The sequence below is a fragment of the Contarinia nasturtii genome, unplaced genomic scaffold (assembly GCF_009176525.2).
Source record: "Contarinia nasturtii isolate CC-2019 unplaced genomic scaffold, AAFC_CNas_1.1 Cnas_scaffold_4311, whole genome shotgun sequence".
In the NCBI taxonomy this organism is placed as follows: domain Eukaryota; kingdom Metazoa; phylum Arthropoda; class Insecta; order Diptera; family Cecidomyiidae; genus Contarinia; species Contarinia nasturtii.
The window spans coordinates 1585946-1599620 of NW_022201606.1; the positions used below are offsets into that span (position 1 = coordinate 1585946).

At 34.6% G+C, this 13675-nt stretch overlaps 3 protein-coding genes across 4 annotated transcripts; 2 read left to right on the forward strand and 1 right to left on the reverse strand.

Annotated features, from left to right (window-relative positions):
- Positions 1-2083: 2083 nt before the first annotated feature.
- Positions 2084-5658, forward strand: LOC116350614 (TWiK family of potassium channels protein 18). Its single transcript, XM_031782461.1, has 7 exons — positions 2084-2772; positions 3511-3667; positions 4278-4420; positions 4540-4799; positions 4868-5046; positions 5119-5245; positions 5318-5658. Exons 1-7 carry the CDS (start codon positions 2625-2627, stop codon positions 5531-5533), a joined length of 1230 nt encoding a protein of 409 aa, XP_031638321.1. The 5' UTR covers positions 2084-2624; the 3' UTR covers positions 5534-5658.
- Positions 5600-10001, reverse strand: LOC116350612 (AP-3 complex subunit beta-2). Of its 2 annotated transcripts, none has more exons than XM_031782459.1 (7): positions 9784-10001; positions 9381-9600; positions 9220-9307; positions 8866-9149; positions 7824-8722; positions 7526-7746; positions 5600-7449 (listed from the first exon to the last, which is right to left on the reverse strand). In XM_031782459.1, exons 2-7 carry the CDS (start codon positions 9563-9565, stop codon positions 5788-5790), a joined length of 3339 nt encoding a protein of 1112 aa, XP_031638319.1. In that variant the 5' UTR covers positions 9566-9600; positions 9784-10001; the 3' UTR covers positions 5600-5787. The 2 variants fall into 2 exon arrangements, with proteins under 2 accessions (XP_031638319.1, XP_031638318.1); XM_031782458.1 differs by having other exon boundaries at positions 9381-9605.
- Positions 10002-10349: 348 nt separating this feature from the next.
- On the forward strand, positions 10350-13477 carry LOC116350613 (aldehyde dehydrogenase, mitochondrial). The gene is made up of 11 exons (XM_031782460.1): positions 10350-10483; positions 11120-11285; positions 11362-11510; positions 11598-11694; positions 11762-11783; positions 11857-11946; positions 12003-12084; positions 12151-12215; positions 12275-12594; positions 12675-12807; positions 12873-13477. The coding sequence occupies exons 2-11, from the start codon at positions 11142-11144 to the stop codon at positions 13355-13357; spliced, it is 1587 nt and encodes a 528-aa protein (XP_031638320.1). The 5' UTR covers positions 10350-10483; positions 11120-11141; the 3' UTR covers positions 13358-13477.
- The last annotated feature ends 198 nt before the right edge of the window (positions 13478-13675 follow it).

Consider the following 13675-nt stretch of genomic DNA (forward strand, 5'->3'; position numbering starts at 1 on the left):
CATCATAAAAAGCACATCTCTGATGTAACATCGGTATAAAATTCTTAGAAATATCACATAATGTACGTATAGAGCAAATGTGCGCATCAAAAGTTTACATTTTAGTAATTTATTAAAGACAAAGAGAGTAAATGCATTTACTTTTTTTAAATGCCTTTCCTGTGTGCTTTGAATAGACTTTTATGTATCTATACTCAGTGAGTATTATTCACTCAACGTCAATTACGTTAATAGATGCATGGAAATGGTAACATTTCTGTTCTTTTCAATGAAAATAAGTTTTTCCTAGATATAACTTATTTCTATGACAAGAAGGTTTACAACGTTTCTCAATGATATGTATGTATACGTATGTTCCGTTATTAATTAAAATTCACAATCAAAGCAGATATATTCAAATTTGCCATAATGTTAATAAAAATATGTAGAAAATGACATATATTTTGAGTGCTTGGGTACTATAGTCAAAAGACAATGTAATTTGATTATTTCCATCGTTGAAAAATTACAAATATTTGCTGAAAACGAGCTGAAAATTAAAGATTGCAAGATAAAAACGTACAGACTTTCATTTATTTAGAAAAAAGACATTTATTTTCTCGAATTCAAATGTTTCTCTAAAATTATCACCGGTGACTATACTACTACCCAGACAATATATTTAGCTGCCGTCATCTGGATATTTCAGCTCATCTGGATGCCGTCAGCAGATGATGTGAAGTGAAACAATAGAAGTGATTGTTATAGTAATACCAGTATATAACAAGCTTATATACCTATAACAATCACTTCTATTGTTTTCACTTCATATCATCTGCTGACGATATCCAGATGAGCTGTAATATCCAGATGACGACAGCTAAATATATTGTCTGCTACTACCTAAAAAAATGTAATTTTTGATACGCCATTGGAAAGGTATTGACGAGTAGAGTCCGTCAATGGTTGCTGATTTCTAAGGGGGATTTTACTGGCATACAGAGAAAACTTCAATTGGAAAGCAGTTGAAAAAACTTAGAAATTCCTCGATGAATTAGTTAAAAAAATTAAAATTTGCTATATATAGCTATAGTCTATACCATTCCCATAAATTGGCTAGTGAACATAAAACTCTGTGTAATGAGATTGTACAGCAATTACGCAGAGTTGTGTCGAAGCAAATAATAGTTATATTATCTATTTATATTTAATTTGAATTGCGGATGCATAAAAATTTCATAAAATTGCTATAAATATGTTATGTAAAAATAAGAAAATATCAATATTGGCTTAAAAAAAGTTTTAAACAATCCGTTGTGAATATTCTATGATGTTTAAAATCAACAATTACTATAGGTAATTAATAAGACATTAACTTCTTACTTATATACGATTAAGCCCCAACAATTAATGTGGTGATAAGAAAATGCGGAGCATCGTTTTCAGTCATAAAGCTTGCAACACATGCAATGTTTTGTATACACATCTGGTTTTCATTGACGTAAATAGTGTGGTATGTTTTAAATAGTTACGTCATGAACTGTAAATTATTTACGTTCAAATCTCAAATAGCGTAAAGAAAAATCAATAAGAAGAAAAATGAGAAACCAATGGGAAACATAGCGTCATATATTGTGACGATAGATCGAATGGAGAGCGTAAAATTGAATGAAAAAAATGGCTTCAAAATTTGTGTTGCATGCGTTGTAATATCTGCTTGAATGCCAAATGCTGATTAATAAAATATGAAACGAAACAATTTGTTGCCGTCCAAAAATAAATCCACTGATTTTGGTCAGTTCTCAGTTCTCGAGACGTGATTAAACTGCGGACCAATTGATGAAGTCACAGATGAAAACTGAAAACATGTGCCTTTTGTTTTTATTCGGTGACGACTACGACGATGGCGACGGTGAGGACGACGATAAACGCATATTCCACCATACAATGTGTTCCGTGGCGCGATTTTTTCCGACTATCCGCCGAGTGATATATTTAAAGTTTATAGTGCTCTTGGTATTGTGGTTGTTCGTGTAAAACTTATGTGTTTGTAAAACGGAAAATTGGATATAACTCTTTTCGTTTGCACACACAGTTCAGTTCAGTTCAGTTTATTTTCGGTGTGTCGTGTATTATACGTGGTCAATTACGTAAATTCAGATATTTTCAAGCGAAAGAACAAAAGTTTCTTGAAAATTCAAACGAAAAGTTTCAAATTTAATTCAATAAAGTCGAATTTTATTTAAAAAAAGTAAAAAGAAAAAGAAAATCGTTCTTCCAACAATGCACGATTTAGCTCGATGGCCGAATAACAGTTTAGGATTTTCGTTTCGTATTTATTACGAAGAATGGTGTTAGTTCCGGTTTAATTTTTGTGCGAAATTTACTCAAATGAAAACTATAAAACTCAAACTGTGACAATTCATCACACTCATAAATTGGAATAAAAAAAATGTTTTATTGTGAAAACAGTTAAAATGAGAATTATGTGAGAATCAAATGAAGCATTGATTTGTGAGCCCAAGTAAAAAGTCGCTCACTATCGGCAGCAGAAAAAAAGCATCAAGTACTCAGAAGTCAATTGAGTCATATTTGACAGAAAGCATTCTTAATTTTCAATCACGCATTTGGATTAAATAAAACAAATGGAGCGACAGCGATCATTCAAAAGACGGCATAACATGCCCAAACCGCCGTTAGCCGAACGTGCTAAAGAGCATTGTCGTCAGTTTACGGCTTTTCTGTTCAGTAATGTTGGTATAATTATTCTCGTCGTTTTGTATATGACCAGCGGTAAGTGGACCACATTATTGCAACATTGAATGCAAAAACTACAGCAAAATTTCAATATTCTGTCGAATTAATAAAAAAATAATAACTTTGACTAGGTGGGCGGGTATTTATTTTCTCAGCCTTTTCTCTTTTGAATATTGTCACCATAGTTGATTTGATCGAAAAGTATCGCACTTCATTTGAATTTTGACTTTTCAAAAAGCCCGAAACAAATATTGACAGGCACATATAAATAAAAACTATTTACACACGAACGCATGAGAAATATCTTCTCTCCGATATATTTAGCACACTCAATGTTTGTATATAATGTAATTTATCAAAATTTATGTTGATTTAACATATTTAATGTGACACATTGCCAAATTCTCTTCATATTTTGGCGGATGTTTTCGTTTTTGATCTTTTTTTACAAATAAGATAAAAATCTCATACGTTTGATTCTCATCGAGACTCTTCGAATGGAAGGCTTCCAAAATCAGGGCAAAATTCGTACTATTTTCGTAGGAAGCATCGACCAAATAAGTTTTTTTCTCTTTTCACTCGCCTTTTCGTTAAAACAAAACCGAGTTTGTGTAGCCGATCTTTTGAAGTGACTATTTTGAAACCCACCTAATGTAGGACAGATTGATAGTTTCACTGTCACAGAAATTAAAAATGAAATACATAAAAATGAGAGCAACCGTGAATTAATAATCTTTGTGGCGTTGTGCCGTTGTGGTTCTATTTAAAATATAGGTGCATCAATGTTTAAGGCAATTGAAGGTGATGTCGATCTCCAACGTATCATTACTCTAAATAACAGTATGACCAAAACTCGTGGAGACGTAACAAATCAGCTCTGGGACATAACACTTAAGTTGAACAACTTTAATCAATCGTCGTTTATAAACGAGTAAGCACTCATGTGATTTGATCTTTTTTTTGTGTTTGAATTCTTTGTGTGCACACATTAATATCCAACGCAAATTCGATGAAAGCCATTTCGCTTGGCTTTTTGTTGTTTATTTTGGCATTTCAAACAAAATGTCGATTTCATTGATTTACGTTAATACAACGATGTTCCAACAAATCTTTTATGGCTGTCATCGTTTTTTGTTTTTTTGATTTTGCGGTTGTGCCATTTACTCCTGCTTCTGCAACAGCACCTGGTGTTGATGTTTTCATTTTGTTGCTCGGCAGAGTTCGTCCATATGTTTTAATAATTGAGTGAACTTCTAAATTAAATAATCCTATGGATAAACATATGTAGCACATAACTGTAGTAACATAATGCCACCGCTAACACATGTGCGCTTTGCCTAATCAAATTCCATGGAATCAATTCATTAATATGTTTTGACAGAAAATTTTCCAACCGAAATTACTCTGATCGAAATTAATACATTGCGATGGTTTTTAACAGCAACGTTTATTCATTCAATCACCGAATCCACTCAATAAGTGAATGGAAAAAAAGTTTGACGTCTAACTAATTGGTGTGTTTGTTGATTTTATTAAAATAGAGTAGACATTCGAATACAAGAATATCAGCAGAAAATTGTTCTGGCATTTCATGACGGATGGATGGGCTCGAATAGCACCAGCTCAAATACATGGACTTTTCCCAATTCACTTTTGTACTCGCTCACAGTCATCACAACCATCGGTATGCATAACATTTGAATTACTAATGAAAACTGAGTGAAAATCGAAGCTGTGATATGATAAATTCGCTCAGATTGAGATGAATGGACTTTAAATAGTTGAATTTAATTTATTTTTTAGGGTATGGAAATATCACACCACGAACATCACTCGGTAAAACGATTACAATCATTTATGCGATTGTCGGAATGCCATTGTTTTTGTTGTACCTATCGAACATCGGTGATATTATGGCAAAATCATTTAAATGGATCTATGCAAAAGTATGTTTGTGTCGAATATGTCCGGGTGTTGCTAAGCGTCGCGAAGCTAGAAATCGACGAAAAATGAGAGCACTGCAACGGCAATTAAATCAAGAATACGGAGCAGACGAAGAGGATGTAAGTAATTGATAATGCGATCAGTAAAATCTAAATGGCTTAATGTTCTTTTGGTTTATATTCACCAGGACGACTACATATCGGAAGAAAGTATTTCGTTGACGTCAGTATCATCGTCATCAAGCACCAAAACATCGGAAAATAAAACAAATCCAGACGACACATCATCGTCCACCTCCGAAAGTACTAACGAAGATTTAACAACCGTTTCCGTACCGATTAGCGTGTGTTTAATGATTATGATTTGGTAATTTCATTTGAAATTCAAGCACGACTTTTATGTGCTAACACACATGTTTGTTTGTTCACTCGATTACAGTTATATTTTATTTGGTGCAATTATTTTTTTGCACTGGGAAAGCAACTGGAGGATATTAACAGGTTGCTACTTTTGTTTTATTTCATTGAGCAGCATTGGTTTTGGCGACATCCTTCCCGGAGACAAAGTAAGGCATTGTATACAATTTTAGTGTAAAACAAGGAAAACATTTTCATTTATATGTGCCATTTCCAAACAGATATTCCATGTGAAAAAAGGAGAACCTGATTCGCTGTACGCCGTTGATATTCAATTCATTATATGTGCGATGTATCTGTTGCTGGGTATGGCATTGATTGCGATGTGCTTTAATTTGATGCAGGAACAGGTAATCAACAATATACGAGCATTTAAAAGATGTATTTCCGGATGTTTTCGTTGTCATCGTTGCAAAAGCAATCATGACTTTGACTAAACAACGTCTCCTTCAACTATTTCGTATTTAGAAGTAAGGAAAAAAAATGTTTTATACGATTTTAGATTTTATTCATATGATGTATTGTTTTATTTTAAATAAATGACATTCCAATATTAAACAGGAGCGAGATTTTATCCCTGGCGCATTGACTTTAGAATTGACTTTATGCAAATGAATGCCTAAAGCACACTTTATTGTATAGATTTGTTCGTTTTGTTTAGCAAAAAATAAATCCTTTCTTAATCTATGATCTAACATTTAATGGAATTTTTGATCTCATTCAAAAGCATGGATCCGATAACCATTTTTTCACAGTTAACTGTAATTGATGTGCCATTGGAAGCGTCACGATTGACCGTCACCAATACCACGCTTTGCGATGACATTGTTTGACCGGCAAATTGAAGAATATCTCCGTCCGAATTGGTTTTATTTGCAATGAGTGCCAAATTTGCCGTTTCGAATATATTTTGTTGAATTGCAATCGCCGTGGATTTTGTGTTTATTTTGCATATATGCTCATTCATTCCACACAAACGTGATTGTTCTTCTTTGAAAACCGATTCGCTGACACGAACCGATCGAATCATTTCACCAACGGACGATTTTAATGAAACCTTTGCACTTCCAGCACTTGATGTTATTTCAAATGTAAATGGTTGTGTTGAATCATTAAAATCAACACCAAGAACGCCCTGTACACATTGGCCGGGGCTCAATTTGGCAATGGTCACAAAATCACAAATTGTTATATTGGCTGGCAGTGACGATTTATTCGATATATGTATATTTTCCAACTCATTGTTCGATTCATTGTGGAATGTAAGTTCAATTGAAACCATTTTGGCTGAAAACAAATGCGGAGCACGAGTAAAACGATAGTTTATTTGTAGGCCATGACTATTGATTTTGTTCAAAAGTTCACGTTTATCCAATGAAACATGAACGGGACCGACCAATTCAAAACGACTTGATGTACTCATTGGGAGGTTTACACCAATGCTTGACGATGACATTGGAGACAAAAATCCACCCAATGATGGTGTCATTATCGGTGCGGTGGGAGCAATGTCACCCAAATCTAACAACAAATCCAAATTGCTTCGTTCCGCTTTTGGTGGTGGTGCGGTTGTTGCCTTTGAGTTTTCTTTTGGCTTCACTTTGACCTTGTTTTTTTCATCACTTGATTCGGAATCTTCATCACTTTCAGACGAATCTGTATCATCACTGCTGCTTTCTTCGCTCGAGCTTTCATCTGATCCATCATCTGAACCATCACTTTCACTGCCACTGCCACTACTTTTCGATTCGTCATCACTTTCATCGTTCTCCGAATTGGCTGAGCTTGACTTTTCATCCGAATTCTCGTCAGAGCTTGAATCGTCGTCGGAACGTCGTCCTTTAGACGATTCATTTTCATTTTCGCTATCCGTATAGAATGATTTATCTTTTTTATTTGATTTATTCGTTCCTTTGGCACTTCGGTTTTCCCAATGTTGGCTTTCGTTTGCATCAAAATTATTGCTATCATCGTGCACGACAATTTCAACCCCTCTAACACTTGAGTCGGGCGCCGTTTTTGGGAACGGTGGCAAATCATGATAACCAATTGTTCTAGCGTTCAAATAATGTGCCAACGATCCCAATTGGAATTGCTCACGAGAGTACTGGCTTATAAGCAACGGTGCTGGCTTAGCAGATAAAAATACACGTTTTGCCTGCTTTGACAGCACCGTTTCTCCATTCGCTGGGAATATAAATGGTTTTAAAAATCTGACACGGTCTCTGACATCATAGTTTTCGTCATATCGTGCCAAATTGAATAAATACCGACATAACATTTCTGTTTGCTCCGGATTGGTTAAGTAGAGTTTTACAGCCAGATTTAGAACTTGTAGTTTTACTATATTTTCCTGCATTTGAAAAGAATATCATGAAAATGTCAGTGAAAAACGTAATTTTTTAGTTTAAATAACTGACGAAATGTACCTCATCAGCAAAAGATTTGGCCATCTTTCTCAAGACATCCGGTGCAATTTTGGGCACTTTTTCGCAATATTCACCAATCAACCAGAGAATAGATGCTCGAGCCGCAGCCACTGTGATGAAATCAATCAATTTCGCCATTTGCGATATGATTTCAAAATGATCGGCTGCTTTTGTTTGTAGAAGATTTTTGATCACAACAACACTTTCAGCCACAACATATTCTGTATGTGAATAACGAAAAGAAAAAAAATTATTGAAAAAGATAATAAAAAACATTTCATCATTCAATTATACAAACCATCTCGATTTGATAGCAAATGCACCAATCCGCTCAAGCATGTTTCCGTCACTTCGGTAATTGATGCGGCACACCGTCCAATGGCCTGAATTGTTGCGGCGACAAACTTTTTGTCATTGCTACTGATGTACGTTTGAAATTCTCGTAAAATCACTGAAATCGTTGCGGCCGTTGCCAGACTCGTTAGAATCTCTAATTTAAGCAATTTAATATGGGTCGGATCACTGGTTCGTACAAAAAACGATTTGAGGTAGGGCTCAAAAATTGACTTTCGTTGCGTTGACATTGATGCAATGTTTGTGAGGACAACACTTTGCACCTCTTTGTGACTGCGTAGCAAACGTATCAATGCCTTTGACACAATGTTCACTTCATTTCTGGGCGCAATGTGATGATAAAGTTGAGCAACAATCATCACCACCGATGCATTTCGACTTTGCAAAAGTGGTTTTGTTTGTCTTAATAGCAGACGATGATCCGGATCAAGAATGTAGGTTTTATCATTTCGATTTAAATGAATTTTTGATTCAGATTCATTTTCCGAAGCGGAAGAGTCTTCATAAAATGGTTTTTCGTCCTTACCGCCATCACCATTTTCATTGCCATCATCATCATCTGCATTCGGATCGGTGAATTGGGTACGCGCATAACGTGTCAACATATTTATAATTATCACTTGTCCCCATTCATCAACGTCCACCAATAAATTGCACAATTTTCGATAATTTTTATGAATCAAATCGACGCGTTCGGGGCACACTTCCTCAAATGCCATTACGGCTGAACCAACAACTAGCGTAGTTTTATCGGATAAAAGCTTTTCAATGATTTTAATCAATTCTTCTTTTTGTTCTGCATCCAAGCTATACAGTTTTGGAATGGCGTGCGCCGCAGTTTTTCTAAAAAAAAGCAAAAAATGTATAGTTTTATTTTCAGTTGAAATCCAATATAATTCAACTTCCGATGAAATTCAATCGAAACATTCGAAATTTTCATTGATTTTAATTTGAAAAACATAAAAATGGTGATAACATCAACTCACCGAACATATGGGCTCATATCGGCCGAAGAATCTTTAATCGCCAACATGACAATAGGAACAATACAATGCACACGAATACTCGATAAGACACGAAGTGCACTTGCTCGAATCAATTGATTTGGATCTTTCAATGCACGTTGAAATGTCGAAATCGACAATAATGCAAGATCTTGTTGCTCTTCAGCGTAACGCACCAAATATACATAGACCAATTTTTTGATTTCAATGTTTTTAGATACGACGTTTTTAACGACAGCTGGAAATAGGTCGGATGCATCACGCCCCTATTACAAAAGCAAATTTCAGTCATTTATTCATACAGATTTTTATCAATTAAAATTGACTTTTACTGACCTTTGCTACCATGCCAATAATTCGTTTCATCGCTTCTAATTTCAAGTTATCCTTATTACTATCCAACATATTCCGCAAGTCATCATGTCTAAATTGATCCAATTGAAATGTTAGATTAAAAAATGTTAATTTTTATTTAAAATGCACTTGGTGTGACTCACTTTTTAAAATCACTATTGAAAAAACCTCCGGACGCAGCATCGTTTGCGTATTCAACATCCAGTCCGGTTTGAACCGATGATCGATCGCTATTGTATGATGAAGACACAGCCATTCCGCTTGATGATGAAGCGCCGCTCAAATTTTGTAATGCATTTGCCGCACTCATTGTAGAGCCACCTAGCATACCTACACTTTGAAGTGCAATTATTTTTTACCCAACTAAACTAAATAAAATAAATTCAAAACCAGAATTCAGACATTGAATATGATGATAAATTAATAGAATAAATGCATAAAATTCCAATTAATTAACGAACAAGTGGCGGCTTAAGTCGATAAAGTTCTCGATAATATATGACAATTGGAAAATATGAATGAACCAATTAAAGAGATTTCACTCACCGAGTATTCTTTCAGCAACAATTTCTATGAAATTGTTTAACCGATACAATAAAATTCCTCGTCTATTTCCAAATAAAATGATTTACAAAAGAAAATAAAGTCACCGATTGAGAAAAATAAATTGTATTTTATTGCACAAAAATCTCTTCAAGATTCTTTTACTTTCGAAAATTTCTTCAAAAAAAATGTCTATGTTTTTCCCATACGGAACAAGCATAAGCTTGTAGACATTGCCAGAGAAATTGGCTTTGATGACGTTTTCGGAGCTGTCAAGTGTTGCCAATCACATACACTTCTTGTGTAGAGGGCACCATATACGAATGGACGAACAATTTGAATTTTACAAATAAATTTAATTCCCTGACTTTAAAACATAGCTTTTATTGTGATTTATGCACAGTGTATTTTGTTCTAATTTGCAACATTCAACGTTATAATTCAACTATCAATTAAAAAGAAATATCGAGTATACTGTTCATTTCAATACACTGATTTGTTGTTTTGACAGCCGCAAGAATCAACAAGATGGAATGAGATAAGTATATTTGCGAAATAGCTGAATTTTAAAGTTGTTTCTTTTCATCTCTCTCTTGAACACCGGCAAAGCGTGTTCAAATAAGACATCAGCTGTAATAATAATATCAATCGTATTATATCATTTTTTTGTTGAGTCAATTTCGATTTGACCGTCTTTGGGAACGTGAGTATTTTTTCAAGCTCTATTCGTTATTCAATTAGCGCAGTAACCTATGCGATTGGATTTTCAATTTGGAAATTGTTGTGATAGATTTTTTTTTTTGATTTCCAAAAAATACAAAAAATATAACATACGACGTAATAAGATGAACATTGTTTGAAATACTTTGAAAGGCATATACATTTCATCATATCAAATTCTCATTCTTTTGGTGTCATTCTCTGATTTTAAACATAAAAAAGAAACAAGTTGTAAATCAAGGTTTTCAAGTGACTTTTCAAATTATACAAAATAGTTTAATACTAGATATTAGACATCTGACAATAACTAGATACATGCTAATTAAATACATTGTTGCCATTCAATACATTGTTGCCTCTCGATACATTGTTGTTGTTGTGAAATACAATCTAATATAAAATATCACTTTGTGTGTGAAGATTTCTGCTTACTTTTTCAAAAGATAAGAGCAATAAACAAATGGTTTGAACTAAGTTTGTTTAAACAAAGGCACATATACTGATCAGTTGCTATCGCGCGAGTGCTTCAGATATTTTTAACGAATGTTTTCTTTAAAAAAATATTTTCTTTTGAATATCAATTTGTGTGTGTGTATATATTTTTTTAAAATTGAATTAGTTTATCGGAGAACAGAAGAAAGATGTTACGTGCAGCCAATTCACTACTGCGTACAGGATCCAGCCCAAATCAATGGCAACAATGCATGAAAATATCATCATCAAAAGCCACTTATTTTGCAGCCGCTCCAAACCCACAAACTAATCCAGATATTTTATACACCGGAGTAAGAAATACATTGCTATACTTGACATCTCCACTTATCAAATATTAAACTAATTAAATAAAATGTCTTTTTTCAGCTTTTCATCAATAATGATTGGTGCAAGAGCAAATCTGGTGAAATTTTTCCAACTGTGAATCCAGCCACTGGTCAAGAAATTGCTCAAATCCAAGCAGGAGGCAAAGAGGATGTTAACATTGCAGTTGCTGCCGCTCGTGAAGCTTTCAAGTAAATTAATGCGAATAGTTTTAGATTTAGTGTTTGGACTTTGCTTCTTAAAATAAATTAATGTTCAGTCAATGTACACTTATATAGATTGGGTTCACCATGGCGGCGCATGGATGCTTCCGAACGAGGAAGTTTATTGTATAAATTGGCTGATTTGATGGAACGTGACCGATCATATTTAGCGGTATGTATTTTATAAGTATATAATAATTTATTCCTAATTTTAAAATGATGTCGCTTTCAATTTTCAGAGTCTTGAAACATTTGATAACGGTAAGCAATCTCCGGAATATCAATGTCGCTCTGATTCATTGCCATCTTTAATTTGTTTTTAAATTATTTTCAGGAAAACCATTTTCCGCATCGTACTATGTAGATGTTCCATTTTCTATTAAGAATTTGCGCTACTTTGCCGGATGGGCCGATAAAAATCACGGTAAATTGTTACAAAAAATGTAATTTAAAACGATATTTATGAATCGATTAATTTAGGTAAAACCATTCCTATGGATGGAGATTACTTTGCATACACTCGCCATGAGCCAGTTGGTGTCTGCGGACAGATTATACCTTGGTAATATAATCTTATATCAAGTCGATTCTATTCTTCCATTTTTAATTATATTTCTACATTTAACAGGAACTTCCCACTGTTGATGATGGCATGGAAATTGGGTCCAGCTCTTGCTACGGGAAATACAGTCGGTATGTGTATGATTTAATTTTCATTTTGGCGACACTAATCTATTATTCATATTCATTAGTATTGAAACCGGCCGAGCAAACGAGTCTAACTGCCCTTTATATGGCACAATTAACAAAAGAAGCTGGATTTCCTGAGGGAGTTATCAATGTGGTTCCTGGTGATGGTAAAACTGGTGCATTGATTGCCAATCATATGGACGTTGATAAAGTTGCATTTACTGGCTCTACCGAAGTGGGCAAACTAATTCAACAAGCCAGTGGATCCAGTAACTTGAAACGTGTCACACTTGAATTGGGAGGGAAATCACCGAATATCATTCTATCTGACACTGACATGGACTACGCCGTTGAACAAGCACATTTCGGACTATTCTTCAATGTTTGTATTGAAAAACTTTATTGATCATTTGTATCCATATAATCTCTACTGATGCCATTTTTCACCGATGCATTTCACAGATGGGCCAATGTTGTTGCGCAGGTTCACGGAACTACATTGAAGATAGCATTTATGACGAATTTGTTGAACGAAGTGCTGAGCGGGCTAAGAAGCGTACAATTGGTGATCCTTTTGATTCGACGGTGGAACAAGGTACAAAATATTCTAAAAAGTCGGTTCAATTGAGTTAATTTGAATATTGTTTGAATTTTTGCCAGGCCCCCAAATCGATAACGAACAAATGAACAAAATTCTTGAACTGATTGAAAGCGGTAAACGCGCAGGTGCCAAATTGGTAGCAGGTGGCGAAAGACACACTGATCTAGGTGATGGCTACTACATTAAGCCAACTGTGTTTGCTGATGTTCAAGATAATATGCGAATTGCACGCGAAGAGATCTTTGGGCCAGTCCAACTATTGATTCGATTCAAAAACATCGACGAGGTGATTGAACGTGCCAACAAGAGCGAATATGGATTGGCCGCTGCTGTTTTTACGAAAGACTTGGACAAAGCAAATCACATTGTACAAGGTTTACGTGCTGGTACTGTTTGGGTTAACGCCTATAATGCATTTGGCGCTCAAGTCCCGTTCGGTGGCTACAAAATGTCTGGACATGGCCGTGAAAATAGCGAATATGCTTTGCAGAACTACACCGAAGTTAAGAGCGTCATTGTTAAAGTACCACAAAAGAACTCTTAATTTTGTTCCCCATTGAAAACATATGCTTCCAATTTTGTTGGCCTTTAAATACATTTTATAAATCAGCATTTTTCAAACTCAAAAGTCGATTTGTATGAAATACAATAATATAATCCCCAACATGGTGTGTTTAATTTTTCTGTACATGTATTCCATCTAACATTGTGTTATATTCTTTCAAATTATCGATTAACAATATTGCTACTCTAAGTTTGGTCAGATTGATGCTTTCATTTTTGGAATGTACATTGTATATGTAAATATAAAATGCGATAGGGACGAAAGTTTTGGGGAGAAAGCACAAGTGTTTCAACTTGT

Coding starts and splice junctions, on each gene's coding strand:
- LOC116350614 (XM_031782461.1), top strand. CDS start 2,625: ATGGAGCGACAGCGATCATTCAAAAGACGGCATAACATGCCCAAACCG. Junction 3,668..4,277: donor CAATCGTCGTTTATAAACGA/GTAAGCACTCAT, acceptor TTATTAAAATAG/AGTAGACATTCGAATACAAG. Junction 4,421..4,539: donor CACAGTCATCACAACCATCG/GTATGCATAACA, acceptor TTTATTTTTTAG/GGTATGGAAATATCACACCA.
- LOC116350612 (XM_031782459.1), bottom strand. CDS start 9,565: ATGCTAGGTGGCTCTACAATGAGTGCGGCAAATGCATTACAAAATTTG. Junction 7,747..7,823: donor TTTGCTATCAAATCGAGATG/GTTTGTATAATT, acceptor ATTCACATACAG/AATATGTTGTGGCTGAAAGT. Junction 7,450..7,525: donor CCAAATCTTTTGCTGATGAG/GTACATTTCGTC, acceptor TTTCAAATGCAG/GAAAATATAGTAAAACTACA.
- LOC116350613 (XM_031782460.1), top strand. CDS start 11,142: ATGTTACGTGCAGCCAATTCACTACTGCGTACAGGATCCAGCCCAAAT. Junction 12,085..12,150: donor TGCGGACAGATTATACCTTG/GTAATATAATCT, acceptor TACATTTAACAG/GAACTTCCCACTGTTGATGA. Junction 12,808..12,872: donor TGATTCGACGGTGGAACAAG/GTACAAAATATT, acceptor AATTTTTGCCAG/GCCCCCAAATCGATAACGAA.